This window comes from Gadus morhua, chromosome 7 (assembly GCF_902167405.1).
Source record: "Gadus morhua chromosome 7, gadMor3.0, whole genome shotgun sequence".
In the NCBI taxonomy this organism is placed as follows: domain Eukaryota; kingdom Metazoa; phylum Chordata; class Actinopteri; order Gadiformes; family Gadidae; genus Gadus; species Gadus morhua.
The window spans coordinates 18,078,549-18,102,330 of record NC_044054.1 but is presented as its reverse complement, the minus strand read 5'-3'; the positions used below and the strand labels follow the sequence as shown (position 1 = coordinate 18,102,330).

Genomic DNA, 23,782 nt, shown 5'->3' with positions numbered 1-23,782 from the left:
CTGACGCCTGTGTGTGTGTTTCATGTCCCCCGCGCAGCGTCCTGCAGACCCTGGCCCTGAACAAGGCCCAGGCGCAGAGCGTGTGTCGGGTGCTGGAGTCGGTCCAGCAGGGCCTCCTGTCCCTGGGGAAGCCTCACCTCTTCCAGGCCCCCTGCATCCTCTTCCTGCAGGAGCTGCTGGCCTGCCAGAAAGACTTCAACGGGTATTAATACTTTGTATTTATTTAATTGTATGCAATCAACTGAACAGGTATATCGAGTTCAGTGATGTTTCTAAATCATTGACAATGTGTTGCCCCCTTTTTGTCTAATGCTAATGCTTTACAAAGCATGACAATATCTGTATTTTCATTTTCATAATCTGCATATATCTAAAACCCTGCCCCTACTACTGATATTGTCATTCCACCAATCACAAGCTGATTCGATTATTATTATAAATTTTCAACCATTAACGTTCTTCGGCCTGAACTCATTCTACCAATCGCTGGCTGCTCCCCAGGTACTTCTCCCAGTTGTCGGGCAGCGGGCAGGAGCTTCGGGAGGAGGTACGGCGCTCCTACCACCAGCTGGTGCTCATGCTGGTGGAGGCGGTGCAGGGCTTCAGCGGCCTCAATGAGAAGTAAGACCTGCTTTGAGTCATGTCTGTGGACCAAGTTTTAGAACGAGGAACTTTTAAGGGGGTATAAAGCCTTTTTTGCAACAGCGAGTCAAATCTGCTACAGAGAAAATCGTGTATTCGGGCCACATTAGTATTATATTTGGCCTTACAGGAACCAGACCTTCTGGCTTGCATTCAAGGCTTCATCGTGTTTTCTAATAACTTAAGGGTGAAGTGGTTATACCCCCGTTACGAGTACAATTTAGTAGGGCCCGACCGATATTGATTTTTGAGTGCCGATGCCGATTATTTTCAGAGAAAAATTACGATTACGATTTAATCGGCCGATTAAAAAATAATAATAAAAAAAAAAGAAGCATATAAAACATAGTTTTTGATACCTTAAATATACTTTAAACACTTTTGAAGAATATGTGAATTGAATGCAGAACCTTTGAGTGTTTTAGAATACATTTACAGTCAAAAATTAGTGTAATGTAAAATGTAAAATAAATAAATAACTCCCAATGTGCTGCGCTCGGGAGCAGTGACTAACACGTGCGTGCTGAGCAGTATGGTCTCACCGTTAGAGTCTACAGTATAACAAATTAACATGGCCTGGGACCTAAAGAAAAACAGGCACAACATGCTCAAACAACGCGTCTTGTGTACATTGGTGAGGTGAGCGCGCAGCTGCCTGAGCGAGCGTGCTTTCATGTTGTACGGTAAAATTCAATCTCCTCTTTTTTACTCCAGCTAAAGTTGTTAGTTAGCAAGGCGAGTAGGAGCGCAATCTGCAGGATACTAAGCGCAATAACATAAAAAATAAAATAAATAATAATAATTATCGGTTGTAATTGGTGTCTTTTTGTCCGATGCCGATTATTTTCAAAAAGGCTATAATCGGCCGATTAAATCGGCAGGCCTATGAATCGGTCGGGCCCTACAATTTTTAGTGCTGTCCTAAATGATGTCATCGTCTACCACCGCATCGAGTAGCCAACTGGGATGAGGGTCCTGGATGGTTTTATAAATTGTCTTAGGTTATTAATTGTGAAACACTGTAGGTCATAGTTTACAATTAAGATGGCGATTATGATAACGCATCCCTAGAGCCATTTTTCCGTTCTGGGCTACTGTAGAAACAACGACCCGCTCGCCAATCAAAACATACTAATGAATATCACATTCTATTTCCGCCATGTCGGATCGTCTAGATGCCATCAAACACTGCCTCTTCACCATTTTTGATCTTGAAGCTACCTCAAAGAATATATTCAATACCATATGAAATGTATCCATATGTAATTGTCTGTGTGTGTGTAACCCTCCCCACCCCTCCCCAGGGCATTGCTGCCAGCCCTGTCCTGTGTGCAGACCTGCCTGCTACACCTGCTGGACATGAGCTGGGAGCCCCAGGACCTGCCCCTCTTCCTGGATATCAAGCTGCCCGACCTGCTCCTCAACATGTCCCAGGAGAACATCAGCGTCCATGACATCGCTATAAGGTGCGACCCTGTGGCGTGTTGGGAGGAACTATGGCGCCACCTAGTGGAGTGGAGGGGCTCTGCAACTGCTTAATATATGACGTCACATGTCTGGATTGTAAAATTTGATGAGATACAACTTTATTAACCCCCCGTAGGAGAAATTAGTTTGTTGCAACAGCCCAGCAGCAGTTGAAACACACAAAACAATAAAATATAAATACTAATGCAAACAAAAATAGACGCTTAGGTAAATGCTGAAGTAAGGACAAGACAAACAGAACAAACAGCAAACAGTGCAAACAAACAAGACGGTGTAAACAATATGAATTCTAACTTTTAACTTTTAAACCTTGAAAACCCATCGTTAAATCTCAGCTCATTGGTCAAGCCATGTATTCATTTCATTTATAAAAACACAAAGCTTTAATGCTGACATTGCTCGACTTGCAACCAACATTGCAACCAACCAACATCGACGCAAATGCCGACGCAAATGACCACAACGAGAGCCATGATTGGCTTGTCCTCTGCCGTCCTCACTCCTGTTCCCCCTCTCGGCAGCCAATGGACGGAGGAGGACGAGATCGCCGTCTACAAGAAGAACCAGGAGTGGATGGACGAGTGCGCGGACGGGATGTTCGAGAAGTGGTACGACAAGATCGGGGAGGAGGGCTCCGTGGAGGACCGGAGGAAGGTAGGACAGAGTTCATGAATGTCACCATAAGTATGAGGGAGGGAGGGGGAACGGTCTTTAAAGACCTGAAATACACTTGCTCCAGGGCATTGCCTGACCGCCCCATTTTATAAAGGAAGAAGGAAAAGTTGCCGGTGAGTGAGGTTATCTTTTAGGCTGAAAATAAATCAGAAACTTTGAGAAAGCAGGACAAGTAAATTGGAACTGCTAGATAGAATCTGAACTCTGAGTTACAGAGGCCTGTCTAAAGATATCATTATTCTCCAAACGCAGCATCTAAGAGATCGATAACTCTTTGAAGCAGCCATGCTGTTTACGTCTGTTCAGGAGATTAACCGCGGCCCTAAGCTTGTGTTTACCGAGCAGGTGTCGCCACGAACCCAAACAATAGCTCGAGGACACGGCTGGAGTCAGCGGTAAATATTGGAGGGAGGGAAACCAGGATGTTCTGGACAACAAGCGAACAAGACAAATATTGACCGCAACATTCCCTCGTATCACATGGCTCCATAGGGTGTGTGATGAACACACCGGAGGACCAGGGCAGTCTCTTGGTTGGGATACCTGACTCCCGGACGGAAGGTTCTTTGTTTGAACCCCCGATGTCCGCAGTCTAACCTTGAGCAAGATGCCCACCCTCCTATGTGTTCCTATGGACTAGCATCCAAAAATGTACTTTAATTCAGATGGAGATCGAATCCTCTAAGATGCTAATTAGTATTGGTTTAACGCAATGGTTCTCAAACTATTTTGCATACCGTACCCCCTCTTAAAATTAAAATTATCCCTTTCAGCAGAATCTTCTTTTTTGGAGGGAATAAAATCTATAATCGACATGAATGTTAAAAATGTATATGCATAATTTTTGGTGAACATGAACAGGGGAGGTGCAAATACTTTGGGGTGAGTGAACGACACAGACCTCGCCTCAGTGCCCCTGGGCGGTACGCGTACCCCCGCTTGAGAACCCCTGGCCGAGCGCGTTCGCCCCTCTGCCTTGCAGATGCACCGGTTCATAGCGCGCTACTGCGACCTGCTGAACGTGGTGATCTCCTGCGACGGCTGCGAGCGCATCGCCCCGTGGCACCGCTACCGCTGCCTGCAGTGCATGGACATGGACCTCTGCAAGACCTGCTTCCTCAGTGAGACGCCCGCATCGAACACCTCACACGACCACGAGAACACAGCCTGCAAAGTAGCCCTGACTCTCCCATGGCTCACTGGTGTGTGTGGGGTGTGCTAACCCCTCTTCTGTACCTTCTCTTTCTGCCTTGTCTGGTCCGGTCCGTCCCTCTGGAACGTCCAGGTGGAGCGAAACCCGAGGGCCATGAGGACGACCACGAGATGGTCAACATGGAGTACGCCTGCGACCACTGCCAGGGCCTCATCGTGGGCAGCAGGATCAACTGCAACGTGTGCGAGGACTTTGACCTGTGCTTTGGCTGCTACAACGCCAAGAAGTACCCAGACAGGTGAAGGGACATTCACGCCTACTGTAGAGGAGTGTCTGAGGCTGCATGCCTGTCTGTCAATACGGGCCATGATAGCCTAGTAGCGACTTGGCCGTTTGATTCCCAGGTGAAAGGTATTCGAAATAAGTACATTTGTCACAATAAAACTGAGGGGTTATTTTATTTTACGGGTACAGGGCACGTCGATGAACAGTAAAAGAAACACACACGATATTAACATGCTGAGGAGTTTAGCAGTTCTTAGGCAGGTAAAGAAATCTGGATCATTAGAAGTGACAATATCCAAAAATAAATATGCCGAAACAGAAGTAGAATAAGTTAACATGCACTGTGCACCATGTCAGGTTAAAAGCGATCACCTAGCAACGTAGTCACAACAAACCCCCCTCCCTTTACCTCCAGCCACCTGCCCACCCACCGCATCACCGTGTTCCCCATGGTGACCATCCGCATCAGCGACCGCCACCGGCTGATCCAGCCCTACATCCACAACTACTCGTGGCTGCTGTTCGCCGCCCTGGCCCTCTACACCTCGGCCCTGGCCAGCGAGAGGCGGCTGGACGGGGAGCCCCTGAAGACGGGCAGCCTGGACCGGGCGCTGGCCCTGCAGGGCCGCTGCTCCCAGCTCATCACCGAGTGCCTGCTCAAGGGCCAAGACGCCAAAGGTCAGGGGTCAGGCGGTCCCGAGCAAAGTGGGTGGCGTGTAGCAAAGTGTGGGTTTTATGACGATACGTTTTTGTTGATGCTCGCGACGTACAGGAAGCTGCACCGTCGGTACGAGTTGGATTCACAATTTAAGAGTTTGCTCTTTTTTTTGCCGTGTCAAATAACGCGTTAATGTGAAACTAAAAGAGGCTGTTAGACTCCAGGTTAATGTTTTCCCCCTCGTCCATCCAATCACGTCTTGCCGAGCGCTAACACGGACCAACGTGTTATAATACGACGTATTTCCTGACCTCTCCCATCGTCTCCTCAGGCCTGCGCTCGTCGGCCTTGCTCGCCTTGCTGTCCTCCAACGAGACGTCGTCCGACAGCGAGCTTGGCCCCAACTCCCCGGAGTCGTCGCGCGAGCTCAGCACCGCCGACAACACCGACAACTCCTCCCTCCCCGGGAGCACGGCGGCTGTCTGCTCGCCCACCTCCCCCCAGGACACGGTGAGCAGCGGCCATCTTTGTTGTTGTCGTTGTTGGATTGATAGTGTTCTCCTTATTTTTCTCTTGTTTTTGCTCCTCCTGATTGTAACTACGTTATGATGGTGAATACCGATAGCTTTATCTTTAATATCAGGATTGAAAGAGTATCATATTTTTTCGGTAGTAACCGATTGTACTCCTTCTTTAATTACCACACCCTTCAATACAGTAATCAATAGTTGGATTGATTATCGTAATTACGAGTCGGATTGCTTTTACAATGGGATGTGGCATCCACAAGCATATTGCGATTCATATCATCTATATGATCTTATCTCTCTTGTAACTATAGTCATGACAACACAGCGTTTATTCCCCATTATGGCTCAGCTTTAACATCCTCTCTCCTCCTCCCTGTTCTTCCCTCCCAGAGTAAAACCTCAGGGAAGGAGACCAGCTCCAGAGAGGTGGTCCCCGAGACCCCCACAGTGGCCCCGGAACCCCCAGCCAAGACCACCACCACCACCACCACCCCTACCCCCACCACCAGCCCCACCACTACCCCCACCCTCACCACCACCACCACTGCTGACTCCTCCACCCCGACCCCGCCAGGCCCCGGGGACGACCCCAAAGGGAGGAGGCTGGTGCAGCAGGACACGCTGGACTCGCCCACCCTCAGCCAGACCCCCTCCGTCTCCAGCGAGGACCCCCTCTCCCCCGTAGTCCGACGTGAGTGTCTGCGCTAGTGGTCCCCGATGGGGTCTTTGAGCGTTACGCCAATGAAACGCTAAAAAACGGTGTCGGTGAAATCGCTATGGGAGAAAATGCTGTTTGATATTTACTGTCCATAATGAGAATACGTTTGGGATACATAGAAGTAGTTTGAAATGTCACATTGTATTGGACACGTCTATTCACAAGCACTCGTTGGATTTTATATCCACCTTGTTTATTAAGATCACGTATAAGGAAAGGTAGCTGATGTTTTATGCGGTGGATTCAGGTTGTCCCGTCTATGAGTTGATCCGTCGTTGACTAGTGTTTGATATCGATCCCGATGTCCTCGACCACCCGCAGCGTCGGAGCCGACGGGTCTGGCCCTGGCCGCGTCTCCAGCGTCGGAGCCGACGGGTCTGGCCCTGGCCGCGTCTCCAGCGTCGGAGCCGACGGGTCTGGCCGCGGCCGCGTCTCCAGCGTCGGAGCCGACGGGTCTGGCCCTGGCCGCGTCTCCAGCGTCGGAGCCGACGGGTCTGGCCGCGGCCGCGTCTCCAGCGTCGGAGCCGACGGGTCTGGCCCTGGCCGCGTCTCCAGCGTCGGAGCCGACGGGTCTGGCCGCGGCCGCGTCTCCAGCGTCGGAGCCGACGGGTCTGGCCGCGGCCGCGTCTCCAGCGTCGGAGGCGGGCAAGGAGCAGGCGGAGCGGCTGAGCCAGGCGCCGCGCCAGGACCACGTGTTCTCCGACTGCTCCCGGGAGAGGATCCTGGGCCTGCTGGCCGCCATGTTGCCCCCAGCCAAGCCGGTAGGAGCAGCCGTTCACACAGCCGACGCTGGGGGGACTGGGACCCGGGGGGACTGGGACCCGGGGGGATTGCCGTGCTGTACTGGTAGTTACAAGGAGCATTGGAAGAATATGTTGAATTTAAAACCCAACCAAGTGTACAGTACATGCTACTTCCGCTGAACTTGAAAAATATAATAAAATCAAATGTCGGAAAATCAATTCTGAGCCAAAAAATACAACGTACATTAATAAAATAAACTAGTTTTCTTTGCGATTGTTCAGTCACCGGTTATGCCAATAATGACTTTGGCCCAGAGAATTGTTTGCCAATCTGTGGCTCAGAAATGTCTTAGTCGTCGAATGAACGAGCTGAGTTGAAATCAGCATCTGCTAATCCCTGTGTCTGTCTGTCTGTCTGTCTGTCTGTCTGCCTGTCTGCCTGCCTGCCTGCCTGCCCTCCCTCTCTCCCTCTCTCTCTCTCTCTGTGGGCCTCTCTCCCCCTCCCTCCAGGGGTGCGGTCTGTCCCTGCCCAGCCTGAGCTCCATCCTGCCCCAGCTCTTCCGGGTGGTGGTGTCCAACGCGGGCTGCCTGGACGAGACGTACCACCTGACCCTGGGGCTGCTGGGCCAGCTGCTGCTGCGGATCCCCCCGGCGGAGGCGGACGGCGCCGTGGGCGAGGCCCTGGCCGACAAGTACGAGCTGCTGGCCCAGCTGGAGGCGGCCGGCACCGAGACCCCCGGCTGGAAGACCACCCAGCTGCTCTTCTGCCTGGGGGCCGTCTGCCTGGACAGGTGAGGAGGGGGGGGTGGGTGTGGGTGTGGGGAGAGGGGGCAGGGGGGGGGGGCGGGGGGTGGTTCTCTAGGTGCTTTCAATTGTCTACATAGCTTTGACTTTCTTCTTCTTGCTTTTTTTTTTTAGTGGTAGTTTCTATTTGTGTAGTTTTTAGATTGGTGTAGGTATTTTTTTTATTAATGTAGCAGTTTTTATATGTGTAGGTATTTTGAAGTCATGGTACTTTATATATATATATATATATATATATATATATTATTTTTTGTCGTTTTTTTGATTTGTGTAGATATTTTTAAGTCATGGTGTTTATATGCGTAGGTTTTTTTATTTATTTGTGTGGGTATTTCTTACCAATGTAGGTATATTTAGGTAGTATTTTATTATGTTACGGTATTTCTTTTTATTTGCTGAGGTTGCTTGACGTATAACTCATTGTGATTTATCCCGGTAACATGTTTCCCAATCCCCCCTTCAGGGTTATATTGTTGACCCTCATAGCGTTCAATCCACTCTGTTCCCCGTGCGCAGTCGCATCGGCCTGGACTGGGCGTGCTCGGTGGCGGACATCCTGCGCGGGCTGAACGCCTGTCCCCAGTGGAGCGTGGTCATCGCCGCCTTCACCGACCACTGCGTGCAGCAGCTGCCACACACGCTCCGACGCACCAACCTCTTCACTCTGCTGGTGCTGGTGGGCTTCCCCGAGGTACCCCCCCCTCTCATCAGGATACTATAGAATCATGTCACCTTTTATTGGTACAGTTTACGCAGATTCAAGTTATTATAGTATCATAAAGGTCATCCCGAAAAGATATGGAAAAAAGTCCTTGCTCCCAAAATGAGAACGAGAATGAAAAAGTTGGAAGTGACAAAAAAACAAAAAGAGTGTTTAGAGATGGTTTGTAAAAGTGGGTGTGAGGGGGATGCGCTGATCTGTTTTTCGGGGGGGGGGTTCAACTGAGAGGGGCCGGCCATGGGGACGTCGTAGGAAACAAGTGATTTTAGCGACACAGTGTCAGGCTGTCTTAGCTTGTACGTTAGGTAGGGCTGCGCAATGAATCAAATTTTGATAGTAATTTCGATTTTGGGGTCAAACGATCTCCAAACTAAGATAATATCGGGGAAACGATTGTTATTTTTAATAGTTTGAAATATATTTATTTTATTCATTCAATGTTTTATTTTACCAAAATAATCGTTACTATGATTATTCTTTTCATAATCGAGAAGCCCTCACCCTAGGTGTGTTTATTCTCTGCGCCCCCCCAGGTGCTGTGCATGGGCACCCAGTCTGTGTTTGTGGACAACGCCAACGAGCAGCACCACATGATCCTCCTCAAGCACTTCACCGAGAAGAACCACGCGGCAGTGGTCGACGTCAAGACCCGCAAGAGGAAGACCGGTGAGTGAGAGGGGACGCTGCTGCTGCTGTCGGCTGGAGCCCGGCTCAATGCTCTGTTTTCCTCTTATTATTACCTTCCTTATTCGCTGTCTTACCCCCTTGCTTTTCGTATTGTCTTACTACCTTCCCTCTTTTCCATCTTTTCTTCTTTCTTTCCTTCATTTCTATTTTCGTTCAACATTCTCTCGGTCATTTCTTATTTCCTTCCTTCCTTCTTTCCTCATTACCTTCCTTAATTTCTCCCTTCCTAACCATCTTCATTCCCCTTTTTTCTTCTCCTCCATTTCCTCCTCATTCCCATCATCTAACTTGGCCCATTTCTCTTCATCCGATCCCTTCCATTCTTTTTCCGGTATCCCTTTCTCCTCTGACCCACTGAAGGAAGCCATGTGACCTAAACACACGACAACCTATCAACCAACCTCCCCCCCCCCCCCCCCCCTGTTCCCCTCTCACAGTGAAGGACTACCAGCTGATCCAGCCCCAGGACTCCAGCTGGGCCGGCCTGCCCGCCCAGGCGGAGGGCCAGCCGGCCCACAAGGCCCTCATCAGCCGCTACCTGGACAGCTTCATCTCCATCATCAGCCACCTGCTGAAGGGCAGCCCCGACCCCGGCTCCCCGGACGCTGTGGAGGCCTCCTGGGTCCTCTCCCTGGCCCTCAAGGGCCTCTACAACACACTCAAGGTAGCACGCACGCACGCACACACGCGCACTAGGGATGTGTCGGTCATGACCGATTCGTTACAACGAACGAATCCCGAACGTGAACGACAAGAACTGGTTCCCCAAAACAAGAAGAACTGGTTCTTTGATTCTTTTTTTTAAACATAAACCAAAAATATGGTCACGTAAATAAAATATACAAACGAACAGAGCTTCGTCTCCCCGCGACTTATAACGTTCTCAAAGATTCAGCCAATGAGAGGTAGCAATGGTGTTGCAATGGCACCTGGGTAAACCAATGACAAGGCGGTACCGTCGAATATGCGCGCTTTCTGTCTGACGTATCTTGGGTCATACCATTCGACTTGGGGCCACTCATATATCCCCCTACATTTTTTCGAAAATAGACTTGACCTCCATCTGTTTATTGGATAAACGCATTTCCCAATCCCAGGAGTCTTTGCTCCATTCTACGTCAATTTAAGAACAAACAAAGAAATTAAACTGCAGTTCGTATTTTTTATTTATGACCATGAAAGTTCTGTAATGCCTGAACAATGAAGAATTAAATGTAAAGTAAAATACAATTATAAATGTAAAACCATGAATGAAATATAGAGAGCAAGCAAGTGGTATAAATATTGGTGGGACGTTTGGTTATGCTATATAGTGTATCTTCTCGATTTCCACGGGGTTTAGAGCCTAGAAGTGGTTTAAATTATGCTCACGGCCGTCTCGCGGGGGGGGGGCGGCAGACACCAAATGACGTAATCTGACGTAACGAACGAATCAAAACGAACGAATCAAATAAACAAATCGTTATAGTGAACTGAAAGAACTAGTTCCCGGAAAAGAATCATTTTGCCCATCCCTAACGCGCGCACACACACGCACACGCATACACGCACGTGTTCACTCACACACATACACAGGGGTCTGTGGATCTGCGACCTGTGGCGGTCCGATACACAGTATGCCATATGGCGGTCCCTTTTATCCAAAGCTTTGGATATGCTTTTTGTAGCATGGGTGGTGGTTCCAATGAAAACCACTGACCTAGGCTGTGTTAACTCCATGCTCCACCTATTGTGCTGGACAGCACCCCTTGTTATCAGTTCAAAAGCTTTAGTTTGCCAGTATGTTTCCTTTCCAGACGGTCCCCTTTCAATGATATTCAGTGACTTTACGTAGAAGCGAACAATACCTTCAACTTTGTAATCATGAGGATAGCGGTCTAAAACATCGCGTTTAGAATTGTTTTGCTTCAGCGGTGACCAAAACCGTCCCTTTTTTTTTGAACGAAGGCCTCCGTGTGTGTGTTACAGAAGCAGGGCGTGGAGGAGGCCCAGCAGGCCATCCAGCGCTCGGGGCTCACCCAGCTGCTGGTGAGGAAGTGCAGCAAGGGGACGGGCTTCAGCAAGCTGTGGCTGCTGCGCGACCTGGAGATCCTCTCCGTCATGCTGTACTCCTCCAAGAGGGAGATCCACTCCATGACCCAGGACCCCGAGCGCGACGAGCGGGAGCCGGAGCCCGACCGGGAGCAGGACTCGGACCACTCCAGCTGCTGCACCGAGGAGCCCCGGGACCCCAGCCGGCCCGACCCCCTGGAGGGCCTGGACGAGGAGACCAAGATCTGCTTCCAGGTGAGGGGGCCAACGGGGCCGCTAGGGGTGGATTGGTCGACCATAGCCGTTAGTCTTCTGATCCTGCATTACCAAACACCTCACACTCAACGGTTAGAGCAAGGCAGCCCCTGTGTGGCTGTGTGTGAGCGTTTACCATTCAATGTTGTTACCCTTCACAAGCATTAACAACACAAGCCCAACCTGAAGTGTACGTCTCGGTCTCACCGTGCTGTGCTGGGTTCCAGATTACCCACGATGCTCTGAACGCACCGCTTCACATCCTGAGGGCCATGTACGAACTGCAGATGAAGAGGACCGACTCCTTCTTCCTGGAGGTGCAGAAGAGGTGGGCAGCGCCTTCCACACAAAACTCAGTCCTCACACACCCACTCACACACGCACGCACTCACTCACACGCACTCACTCACTCAGTCCGCAACTATCCACCTACTCACTGATTCACTGAATCACTCTCGCCTCACTCACTCACACACACACACAGACACGCACTCACTTACTCATTCACTCAGTTCGTACCAACCCACTCACACACAAACTCACTCAGTCCCCAACCACCCCCTCACACATAAACTCACTCAGTTATTCCCCACATACTCACCCGACCACTCACACACAAACCCCCTCACTCACTCACTCACACACGCACTCACCCAGTGACTCACTGAATCCCTCAGGCCTCGACGCCCTCTATTCTCACAACCTAACCCACGAGACCAGCCACCACACGGTGCACACACACACGCTGACCGGCTCCCCCCCCCCCCCCCCCCCCCCCCCTGGGTGCTCTAGGTTTGACGGGGACGTGATCAAGACGGACGAAACCATCCGCACGCTGGCCCAGAAGTGGCAGCCCAGCAGGAGGCCTCGCTCGGAGCGGACCACCAAGGCCGTGGACACGGACATGATCGTGGTGTCGTGCGTGGTGAGAGGCCCCTCTTAACAGCCGTCCTCTGACCGACATGCATCCGCTGATACACTCGACCGTATATGGGCTTCCCTGTAGGTTGGGAATGATCACTAGAGTCGGATGGATTAGTTGATTGATTGGATAAATTGATCGGAATCAGTTGAAATTGTGGCAGTTAGCAACAGTGAAAATGCTTTAATTTCGATTTTGTTTCAAATATCTGTCTTAATAGAATTGTAACACATCGTTATATAGCGGTTTAAGGATGACTGGATGGTTATTTTCCAACAACAACTTTAAACACTGGTTGATCTTCCAACCTTGCACGGTTCAGCCTACCTCGATCAATTTGCCACGCCCACCTTCACCACAACCCCTCCCCCCTCCCCTGTCCTCGTCCCCAGGCCAAGCCCAGCCACTGCGAGCGGGCCACGGAGGAGATCAACCTGGTGGCCCAGAAGCTGATCACCAGCTCGGAGGGCGACCTGCAGCTGAGCTACGCCAAGCAGCGCCGCACCAAGAGCTCGGCCCTGCTGCACAAGGAGCTGGACGCACGCAGCAACCGCGCCGTACGCCAGTACCTGGTCAAGGTACTGTCATTATGTTGCATATATATTTGTTCTACATAACCACTGAACTCTTCTACATCGGTACATATTACGCAGAAATTGTATTATTCCGCATTTTTGTATTCCTTGTACAGTATTCTATTTCAGTTCCAGTTATTATGTAAGGGATAATGTATAGAACGCCGGTCATTATCGAGAAAATAAGCCCCGACAGGGCGAACAGGACACCGACGCGCAGCGGAGGTGTCTTGCTTCGCCATGAAGGGGCTTATTTTACGATAATGACCGGCAAAGTTCTATACATTATCCCGCTTATTACACGGCTACTTGCCAAAACGAAACAATTTATTTACAATGTCTTTGTTACCAGCATTCATAGTGTTGATCAGCAGAGAAATAGTGAGCCCAAGACGTTGACGTCGTCGCTTAGCAACCGACAGCGCTTGGGTTGATACATATCCCGCTTATTACATTGACAAGTTACCGGACTACGTGCGGAGTGATACCAAAGGCAAAAAGTCCTTTTGTTTACCTTGACAGCGGTCATTATTCATCCGTTGCCAATGAATTATCCAAAAATAATTGACCGCCGGAAGTTGTGAAGTGCCCATGCAAGTGAACGGAACGTTGAAAAGACCCGTGTAATAATCTATTTTATTCTAATTATTTCATGCCCAGGATTCTATTTTGTTTCAAGCTATTATTAATATATTGTTTGTTTTATTCTAATTATTTAATGTCCAGTTTGTGTTTCTCATACACTTTCTTCTTTTATATTGCAATGTTGAAGGAGCCTGAGACTCGAGTATTTCATAGCCAGCGACTGCTGCTGTAATTGTTGTTGCAATTGTCAGTTGACCATGTTGAACCTTGACCGTTGACCAGGTGAACCAGGCCATCGCCACGCTGTACGCCCGCCACGTGCTGGCCGCGCTGTTGGCCGAGTGGCCGGCGGGCCAGCCGCTGAGCGACGAGGCCCTGGAGCTCAGCGGCTCCTCCCACATGGCCTACATCCTGGACATGCTGGTGCAGCTGGAGGAGAAGACCCTGTGGGAGAAGGTGAGGGCGTGGGGGGGGGGGGGGGGGGGTTGGTGGTGGGGTGGTGGGTGCAGGTTGGTTGGTTGGGGCCCCGGGGGTTGGTCTTTGACTTTGCATAACGATGTCCACCAAGCTTATTGCTTTCTCTAGTTTTAACTTTTTATTTTTTTTTTATTACTCTTCATGATTAATATTAAACGTTTTTTTGCTCCTTTTTTTTTAAAACCAATTGCCCCTCGAGGAACAATTACAGAATCTTGTATTTCATTTTATTCGTATCCTTATGTAGAAAATAGCCAAGAAACCGACTATAGCAAATGATATCTCAAAGATGCTTTGCATATTATCCATTAAAAGTATAATGAGTGTATTCACTGTTGAGTGTGCCGTTGTCCCCCGTCTGCGCTGTGTGCGTGTCCCCAGATCCTCCAGAGGGTACTGAAGGGCTGTGGCCAGAGCATGCTGTGCAGCCTGTCCCTCACCGCCTGCCAGTTCATGGAGGAGCCAGGCATGGCCGTCCAGATCCGGGAGTCCAAGCACCCCTACGACAACAACACCAACTTCGAGGTAAGGAGCCCATTTCCATTCCATGAAAGCGTCTCAATAAAGGGGCCGGTACCACAATGTCTATTTTAAATCAGAGCAAGTACGAGACAACAAAATACTAGTTCGGCAACCGGAAGTGCACAAGGGTGCATCAGTAGAGGATGATGGAAAATGATGGATGGATCAGACTGCCAGGCCTACCCAGTGGACCGTACCAACTGGTCGGCTGCTCTGCCCATCAATCATACAACTGGGTGAACGCTCCCATCTGTGACGTCACTAAAGGGGTATATTTTTAAACCGGCTTGTGAAGGCTTATCAAACTCCCCCCTTCAACACAAGATAAAGGCCTTGTGTCTCCGAAGCGATTGGCCGCCGTCGTCATCCCTCACACTGTTCCCGCTCCACGTGCTTTGACAGGATAAGGTGCACATCCCGGGAGCCATCTACCTGTCGGTCAAGTTCGACCCGCGCTGTCACAGCGAGGAGGGCTGTGATGAGCTCATCATGTCCAGCAGCGCCGACTTCCTGCAGGACCTGCACACCTTCAGCGGCTCCCCGCAGAAGTGGTCCGACTTCGAGATCCCCGGTACGGAGTAGACTGGGCGGACGGACGGACGGGCGGACGGGGTCGGGTTGTGGTGGTTTTGTACTGGCTTCCGACTCAAGTCAAGTTTAAGGTTGTGTTTGACTCGTACATCGAAAGGAAAAGGTCTACGGGTGCCTCGAGTTTGGGGATGGGGGGGGGTTGTAGCTCGGTTACTGACAAACTCACCAAATGAATTGTTCCGTCTTCACTTGGACCTTACATAGTTATGTGAATCCTACCAGCCAACTTGCAATATTGTCCTCATGATTAAACATTAGCGGTTTCAGAATTTACGTTTTAAATGTTTTAAACTTTCCACGCAAAAGCTTGGCCTCGGGTCCCATCAAAACCAAACTGTTCATGCCAAAGGGATGTTGGGCCAACTCCACTCACCAAGGGCTATCCAAGGATTGACACCCATTGCTGTTTGTGTGTGTGTGTGTGTGTGTGTTCCCACAGGCGACACACTATACTACAAGTTCGTGGCAGACATGAGCAACACGGAATGGGGCTACAAGTTCACGGTTACCGGTGGACACAGGGGACGCTTCCAGACAGGTAGGCTGGCGTGCAAACCGGCCTCATTTTGCTGTGTGACACCGCCCGACACACAATGCTAGAAAGACCAGGGATGAGAACGGCGACTCCCACCTGAGCCAATATTGCAGTACAGTACAGTTACAGTACACAATGTGATCCGGAGATCCAATGCTCCTTCTGCCAAAGAGATTGTAATGAAAGAGATTGTAATGACAAATCTGGGATAAATATGCATGTTCGCATGCAGCTCACGTTTCTGATAAGGTGAAAAAGTCAAAATATGTAAACTAAACTATAAACACAGTTATATACAGTATGTGTTATACCACAACAGGCTATGATGATAATCGATCTATCTTGCCACCTCACCATATCAATCTAGTTGTGTAGTAATGTACGTACGTTCCTTAAGTAACTTGTCAAAATTCACAATACTTCAATGAAATACTTATTCTTTGTTATGGCGGCTGATCCCAAAGCGTAAATTTGTTTTGGGCTCTGTTCTTCTCAACCAGGCTTTGAGATCCTGAAGCAAATGTTGGCTGACGAGGCGGTGCTCAGTCACCTGCCACTATCGGACATATGGGAGTGGCAGGTGGGCGTGGCCTGCCGCCAGACGGGCACCCAGCGTCTCAAAGCCATTCACCTCTTGCTCCGCCTCCTGCAGTGTCAGTCACAGACGTAAGCCCCGCCCCCCTTTTTTCCGCCCTCTATTATCTCTCTCCGCACGGTGAACACTATTGCAGCTTGATGTGCCTGTGCCTGCCCTCTATAAACGAGGGCCTGCTGGGACCATGTGTCCACATAGGTTTGCCTAAGGCTTTGCACAGCAGCCAATCCTGATAGTGGCCATGGAGAGGACTTATGCAGAGATTTGCATAGAGGTCCACTCCCTGTCCTAATCAGAGGCAAACGCACGCACGCACACACACATGCGCACGCAATCCTGCCGCAAACCTCCTCTTCTCTTTATTTTGTGTGTGTGTGTGTATATGTATTTGCATGTGTGTGTTTTATGTATTTGCATACGTTTGTGTGTGTGTGTGTGTGTGTGTACTTTAGTGTGTGTGTGTGTGTTCATAAGAATTTGTCTGTGTGTGCGTGCTCCTAACTCCCATTCCCTGCCGGCGCTGTAGGGCCTGTGAGCTGATGCTGCTGCGGCCGCTGTGGCAGCTGTTTGTCTCCATGGAGACCACTCTGTGCCAGGACCCGGCGTGCATCACGGTGCTGCTGCCCCTCCACCGTGCCCTCACCGAGCTCTTCTTCATCGCAGAGTCCAGGGCCACGGTGAGCACAAACACGCACGCACGCACGCATGCACGCACGCACGCACGCACGCACGCACACACACACGCACTATTTAATTGTCTGTGTTTGCGGTTTTCGTTCTCACGCTCACTTTTCTCTTGCGTATAAACACACGCACACATGCACACGCACACACGTATACATGTTTTTCAACATTCCATGAAAGCTTATTGTCGACCGGTTCCTGGAAGCCTTGACCTTTTCCCTGCCACGCTGACTCACCTAGGGGGGGAATTGAATGTATTGATCGGGTGTAAATGTTAAGGTTTGAACGGGAGCGTGTGTGTGTGTGTGCGCGTGCGTGCGTGCGTGTGTGCGTGCGTGCGCTTGCAATACTTCAGTTGTTGGTTTGGAAGAACCAAATCGTTCTTGACCTGTACAGGGGTTGCACAGTGTCGGGTGAATGATCAACATAATGAATGATCAACACGATAATGAATGATCAACAAGCTCATATCTGCGGGGGTGTTTAAAGCGACGCCCCGGAGAGAGCGCCCGTGACTCCTCCCCCCGGTCCCGCGTGCGGCGGGCCGTGTCGTCGGTTTCAGTGTCTCTTCATCAGTGATGTCGGCGAGTTGCGTTCGCTGTAGGCGTCCCCAAACACCAGGGGGCAGTAGAGATGCTCTGGAGTACGGAGACGGTGGAGGGCCGTTTGGGGGTGGTGGTGGGGTGATTTGGTAAGCTCTTAGCACCAGCTACAGTGTCGTCCTACGCTGGCCTGTGTACTCTTCCGCGCTCACTGAAAGTCCCGTCGTTCAGCAGAATGAACGGCAAACTCGGCTCAGGGAACCAATGGAATGCTTATTCATCTCTGAAATGTTGTGACCATAGCAACTTGGCAGGAGTGAGGCATCACAAAGAGTGATGTAACATCATTTGGTGGGTGGGAATGGAGCGGCTCCTTTCATAGCCGTGGTTCTGTTTGCTCCGACGCGAGACAAAAGCGAAGAGCTCATCCATCCAACCACACTGTGTACCTGCTGCCATTGGCCCATCTGCGCCCTACCCAGCTAGGTGTGCTAGAATACACCCAAGTTTCTCACTTTACCGTAACTTTAAAATAAAGAGATCGCAGAATCTAGGTATCTTTGTTGAGAAAAACGAGTATAACTTTCATCGCCCTTCCTGTCTTGCCCCCCCCCCCCCCCACCCTTCGAGCACACCGCCGTCACATTCGCACCGTCGGGCTGCGGTCGGCTCAGGATGTGGTGCAGCCGATTACGCTGTGCCCCGAAACAGGGACTGCCTGTTGTGCAATCTAGGTTGCGTTGTGCACCGCCGATGCAGTGCATCCCAGATCAAAGCAGGAGCCACACTCCCCTGCAGTGCCGGGGCACCTCTCTCTCTCTTGCATCACAAGTTCCTCCTTCTGTTCGTCCTCCTCCCATTGGCTTCTTGCTATGACATCGGGTGCCAAGCGGCTGGCCTCCAGTTTGACATTGAGAGAGTCGGTTCCCATTAGCGTACAGCCTGCTGCCAAAGGAGCAGACGAACACTGAACGCCACCCGTGCAAGCTAATGTGCAATTGATAATGGTAGTGCCACTCATTGAGGCTAACGTTAAGGCGGTACATGACGCTCGCGAATGCTAATGTTAAAGTATTATGCATTCCCTGCTAATGCTGCTAAAGCAGTATGTGCTCCTTGTTTTAAAGCATTACCTTACATGATTATTTATTTTTTTGCTGATGCTTTTATCCAAAGCTACTTACAATGAGTGCATTCAACCATGAGTTTACAACCCATCATAAAATTCATCAAACAAAGGAAACTGCTTAGAGTGCAGCACAGATGAGTCAGTCTGTGATGGAAGACGTGTAGGGTTTGTGATGACTTGATGTCATTGGGGAAGTCGGTACTGCTAGTTGATGCCTAAACTAAAGGCTGTAGGCAACTACAGCCTAAAGGCTAACTGTAAGGCTAACTCTAAAGCATCACGCGCTGCTTGTTAAGGCTAACTCTAAAGCATCACACGCTGCTTGTTAAGGGGAACGCTAAAGTATCACTCGCCACTTGTTAAGGCCCACTCTAGAGCATCACTCTGCTTGTTAAGGCTTACTTAAGCATTTTGCGCTGCTTGTTAAGGCTAACTCTAAAGTATCACGCGCTGCTTGTTAAGGCTAACTCTAAAGTATCACGCGCTGCTTGTTAAGGCTAACTCTAAAGTATCACGCGCTGCTTGTTAAGGCTAACTCTAAAGCATCCCTCTCTGCTTGTTAAGGCTAATTCTAGCATCATGCGCTGCTTGTTCAAGCTAACTCTAAAGCATCAATCGCTGCTTGTTAAGGGGAACGCTAAAGCATTAAAATCACTTGTTTACATATGATCTGGACAGGCAGGAGACGGGACACTTGCTAGTTCTCTCTCGGGTCGCGCTGTGATTGGCCGCCGAGCGCTCCATGGCTATATTAGGGCTTTACAGACTCAACAAGGACCATTTCAAAACCATGAGCTCGGAGGGTTAATGCCTTCCAGATTTAAATCATTCTTTGTTCCCTGCTCTCGTCTTTGCGTCTCCGGTACGTGGGGGCCGAGTGCCTTCCAGGGCCGGGTCCTCAGAGACGACATGAACCTTCTGTCCCAGGAAGTGCAAGTTATATTTAGGGTCTCAGGCAGAGTGTACAAATTACCCGAGGATGTCATGTTCCCACCACCCCCCCTCCGCCCCTAACAGACCCCTAACAGCCCCCTGGCATAAACAGTCGGGGGTGGCGCGAGACGGATGGCGCAACGGCGCTCTGGACTGTGTCTCCGTCTCCATAAAAGCTCCGCTTGAGCGGCCCCTGCGACCCAAAAAAAAACAACAGTTGGCCCCTTCCCGCTCTTATCTGTGCCCCCCCCCCCCCCCCCCCGCCTTGGTTCTTATGTAACTTGAAGCATGTCCTCCGTCCTCTCTCTGATTTATATATCATTTATTTGGGGTTTCATTCCGGGCGGCCCTTTCCCTGCACATTCCATAGGGTCAGGGCTAAACGGAGGGGTCACCCGGGATGGAAAATATTACGGAGGCTGTGGGGGGGGGGGGGGGGGGGGAGCAGGGGGGGGCAGGCCTCGTTCGTGACGTCTGGAGCAATTCCTTGGAACCCCAGAGCACGTCTCCCCCCCGTCCCCCCGTCCCCCACCGAACCAGCACCTGGATCGGGGGGGATGGAGAGAGGCGTGATGATGGCGGCTCGTTTGTCGTCGTCGTCGTCGTCGTCGTCGTTGTTGTTGTCGTTGTGGTTGTTGTTGTGCTGTGAGCTTACGGCATTCCCCTCTGTGCTCCTCAGGCTCAGGGCATCCTCCAGGAATACCTGCTGGCCATGACCACGGACCAGCAGCTCCTCAATCACACTGCCATGGTAAGAGCCCCGCTGAGGTCGTCCTTGTTGTTGTTGTTGTTGTTGTTGTTGTTTATGCTTGTCATGAGGTCACACTCTGCGGACAGATCCGCTGACGAGGCGTGAGCTGTGATGGGTAAGGTCCTGCGTAGACACAGGGAAGGAATGGGAAGAAGGTTTGGGATTTGCCTGCAGTGAGCTGTCTCCCGCTATAGCTATGTCTACCTCCCCCTTTTTCTTTTTTTTTACTCCCTCTATCCCTCTCGTTCGCCCCCTCCCTCTCTTCCGTCATCCCCGCCGCACCTATCATCACGTGGTGTGAGCAATCTGCAGCTCACCTGGCTCACCTCGGTGAATCATACACACACACACACACACACACACACACACACACACACACACACACACACACACACACACACACACACACACACACACACACACACACACACACACACACACACACACACACACACACACACACACACACACACGAACACACACACACACGAACGAACACACGAACACACACACACACACACCTCCCATCGCCTTTCCTCCATGTTCCCCCACTTGTTTGGAGTGTGTGTTTGTGAGATGCACTCAGGAAGGCTTGATGCATCTGGTAATTAGACCCCGTTACGGGTTCAGGGGCCGCGGGCGTCCTCTCCGCTGTGGACTGCTGGTCCCTGCAGCATCCAGGAGTCACCAGCCGGTGGGGGCGGGGGTGTTGACGGTGGAGGAGTTTGGGGGCTCCCGGTATGCAGAAGACAGAGTGACTTTGTCTGCACTGCAGTGGTGGTGGTGGTGGTGGTGGTGATGATGATGATGGTGGTGGTGGTGACGTACCTTTTTTTAAGCTTGTGTCTGATCATCCTGCTGGGAGCCAGGGGTCACCTTGATGGTGAGGCGTGTTCTACAGCTCTCTCGCTCTCTCTCTCTCTGACTCGAGAGATGGAATCCCCTTCATCCCTCCTCCACATCGTCGTCGTGCCCCCCCCTCCCCCCTCCCCCTGTCCCCCCCCAGCTCCCCTCCCGAGTATGGTTCGCTAAAACTAAGGAGCACGTTCCGTTTCTGCTCTGTTTACCTCGTCGCCATGGTAACGAGCGTCAACTCTGAGGAAAAGGGACAGGGCTGGGCTACCCACTGTAAGAGAAAAAAAAAGAAAGAAAGAAATCTAATGACACCAATGATTTGTTGCAGAGCTCCATCCCATTACTTCACAGAGGACATGGAGGCAGTCACGCTGTCTCTATCTCGGTGGAATGGCTTTCTCAGCCAATCGCTCAACTCTCTCACCTGTGGACTCTTTCTTCTTTATGCATCCTCTCTCTCCTCCCCGTCGCCCCTCCTCCTCCTCCTCCTCCTCCTCCTCCTCCTCCTCCTCCTCCCTCTCACTGTATTGGCCCTGCTTGATTTATATTGTTTTATTTTCTCTGCCCCTTTTTATTTTATGTATTACGCAGGCACTGAAGAACATTGCGGCCATCAGCCTCGCAATCAATTACCCGAATAAATCGACCAAACTGCTCAGCATGCCCTCCTGAGCGAGCCAGGGGAGAGGAGAGGAGAGGAGAGGAGAGGAGAAGAGCGCAGCGAGAGGCGGAGACGGAGACGGAGGCGGAGACGGAGGGGGAGAGGGCGAGGGGGAGAGGCAGAGGGGGAGAAAAAAAGCCTGAAGAAGGAGAACCCATCTTGGCTCAGACGGCTCATTTTGATGGGAAGTGAAGCGATGGACCGATACACTCTCACTCTCTCTCTCTCTCTGTCTCTCTGTCTCTCTCTGTGTCGCTCTCTCTCTTTCCATCCTCCAGGACTCTGGTGCTGGTTCTAGTGGTGCTCTTGGTCCTGGAGCACTGTGTCTCACTGGTTCACCACTCTGTTCCCTGTCAATGCCTTAGGGGAATCCTTCACGTCAGCAACGTGACCGACGGGGGGGGGGGGGTAGGGTACCGCTCGTACGTGGTTCCGAAGAGGTCGTCTTTTTTTGACTTTTGTTTTTCGTGCTTGGAAGGTGCCGTGCGCTGTTTAGAAGAAAGTATGCCAGATTTGCCACTTGAGAAAGGAAGCTGTTCCCCTCCGTGTGCTCCACGCCTGTTACCTCCCAAACACTGGCGGCATCGTTGACTTATGCAATACATCACGCCGAAGGCAGGTCACCTTGGATACCCGGGCCGGCCGGCCTCGGCGGAGGCGCCCGCAGCCTAGATATACGGCACGGGACGGTGCAGCAGTGTCATTAGTCACCGCGGGGAGACGGCGTGCTGGCTTACTTAGTCCATTTAGCTCCTTGGTTCTTCTAGCTCCGCGTAGGAGAGGCGAAGTGGAGCGCGTTGGGGTTTTGTTTTGTTTTGTTTGAAAGAAAAGTGGATGGAACGACTTGAAGAACTTCCTTTACATGAGGATGGGTGGTGGAGGGGGGGGGGGGGGGTCTTAATAGGGTAGAGGAAAAAAACGCACATGCAGTTCTATTCAAGTGTGAGATGTGAAGAGCAATCAGGACTGGTGAAGCAATGCATGCTGGGTAATTGAGTTAAAGGCTATTGTGTCGTTGTGTCTTCAAATCTATAATGGCTAACTAAATATAGACCGTTTATTGAGGAACACAAAGAGGTTTAATTAAATTAACTCTTTGAGGGCGGCTGGGGAACCTCGGTGCAAAGACGAGGGAAGTTCTCAGAGGAGAATTCAATCTTTTTCTTGTTTCGAGTTCTTTGTTGTGTTGCAAGGTCCGGAATATGATTAGAAATTGAGGATGGCAATCTAGTGAAAAGACTTTTAAAAAGTTTGTACAAGTACCCACATCACCATGTAATCAGAATTGATTCACTGAAAAACAAAAAAATCTGTCTGTTTATCAAAACAAGTGGATGTAAAACACGAGCACCCCACGAACACCACCGACACCGGCGGAAGAATTAATGAAGGATCCACTAATTGCTGGAGAGAGAGAAGAAAAAAAAAAGGTAGACAAAGCCATATTTTAAAAGCCAAACGTGTTTTGGTTGCATAAGCATTGGCCTACACAACACCCACGTGACCACATCGATTCACACGCTCGCTCCTCTGTCCACGCAGTAGGGCGCTGTTAGTGGGATTCCACGCCTCTCTACTCGTGGGTGACAATGACCTCTATTTTTATAATCACGCCTACATATACAACATATACTCCATTTTCTCCACTAGGCCTGTGATTAAACACAATGCCATTGTGTCTCATGAAGCTTTACTATTTATTTGTGACCACTATGAACACAATAGCCGTTCCTTTTCTTTGGTCAATGACGAAAATTCTGGAGCCACATGCAGCAGATATCTGAAAATACGCACATTTGACCACGGCTGGGCGACAGTTTGTTGGAATCTCACTTCTCCCGTGAAGCGTCATCACCTTGTGTGTGTGTGTGTGTTTGTGTGTGTATGAAGAAACACTCGCGTCACAGTGTCCTCTCTAAAAACATGATGTGTATGTAGAGTACCTAATCACTCAAACTTAAGGACTAGGACACTACCAAACACTAGTACTACACAATTGTTTGCCATGTTAGATTCTGATTAGATCGTCGTTCCA

The 23,782-nt window shown here is 50.4% G+C and overlaps 1 protein-coding gene across 5 annotated transcripts in view; it reads left to right on the top strand.

The window, feature by feature from the left end:
- Positions 1-23,529, top strand: part of zzef1 (zinc finger, ZZ-type with EF hand domain 1) — a 39,240-nt gene extending 15,711 nt beyond the window's left edge. For all 5 annotated transcript variants that reach the window (XM_030360811.1, XM_030360809.1, XM_030360808.1 and 2 more), the window contains exons 30-55: positions 38-202; positions 502-621; positions 1,947-2,108; positions 2,652-2,784; positions 3,788-3,926; positions 4,091-4,256; positions 4,659-4,921; positions 5,233-5,411; positions 5,822-6,122; positions 6,471-6,910; positions 7,403-7,683; positions 8,213-8,387; positions 8,951-9,083; positions 9,542-9,768; positions 11,073-11,390; positions 11,618-11,718; positions 12,183-12,315; positions 12,705-12,890; positions 13,755-13,928; positions 14,331-14,474; positions 14,874-15,042; positions 15,502-15,600; positions 16,098-16,263; positions 16,719-16,869; positions 20,160-20,231; positions 21,678-23,529. In XM_030360811.1, the coding sequence (XP_030216671.1) occupies positions 38-202; positions 502-621; positions 1,947-2,108; positions 2,652-2,784; positions 3,788-3,926; positions 4,091-4,256; positions 4,659-4,921; positions 5,233-5,411; positions 5,822-6,122; positions 6,471-6,910; positions 7,403-7,683; positions 8,213-8,387; positions 8,951-9,083; positions 9,542-9,768; positions 11,073-11,390; positions 11,618-11,718; positions 12,183-12,315; positions 12,705-12,890; positions 13,755-13,928; positions 14,331-14,474; positions 14,874-15,042; positions 15,502-15,600; positions 16,098-16,263; positions 16,719-16,869; positions 20,160-20,231; positions 21,678-21,758 (4,678 nt within the window). In that variant the 3' untranslated portion in view covers positions 21,759-23,529. The remainder of the gene's footprint in view (positions 1-37; positions 203-501; positions 622-1,946; positions 2,109-2,651; positions 2,785-3,787; positions 3,927-4,090; positions 4,257-4,658; positions 4,922-5,232; positions 5,412-5,821; positions 6,123-6,470; positions 6,911-7,402; positions 7,684-8,212; positions 8,388-8,950; positions 9,084-9,541; positions 9,769-11,072; positions 11,391-11,617; positions 11,719-12,182; positions 12,316-12,704; positions 12,891-13,754; positions 13,929-14,330; positions 14,475-14,873; positions 15,043-15,501; positions 15,601-16,097; positions 16,264-16,718; positions 16,870-20,159; positions 20,232-21,677) is intronic.
- The last annotated feature ends 253 nt before the right edge of the window (positions 23,530-23,782 follow it).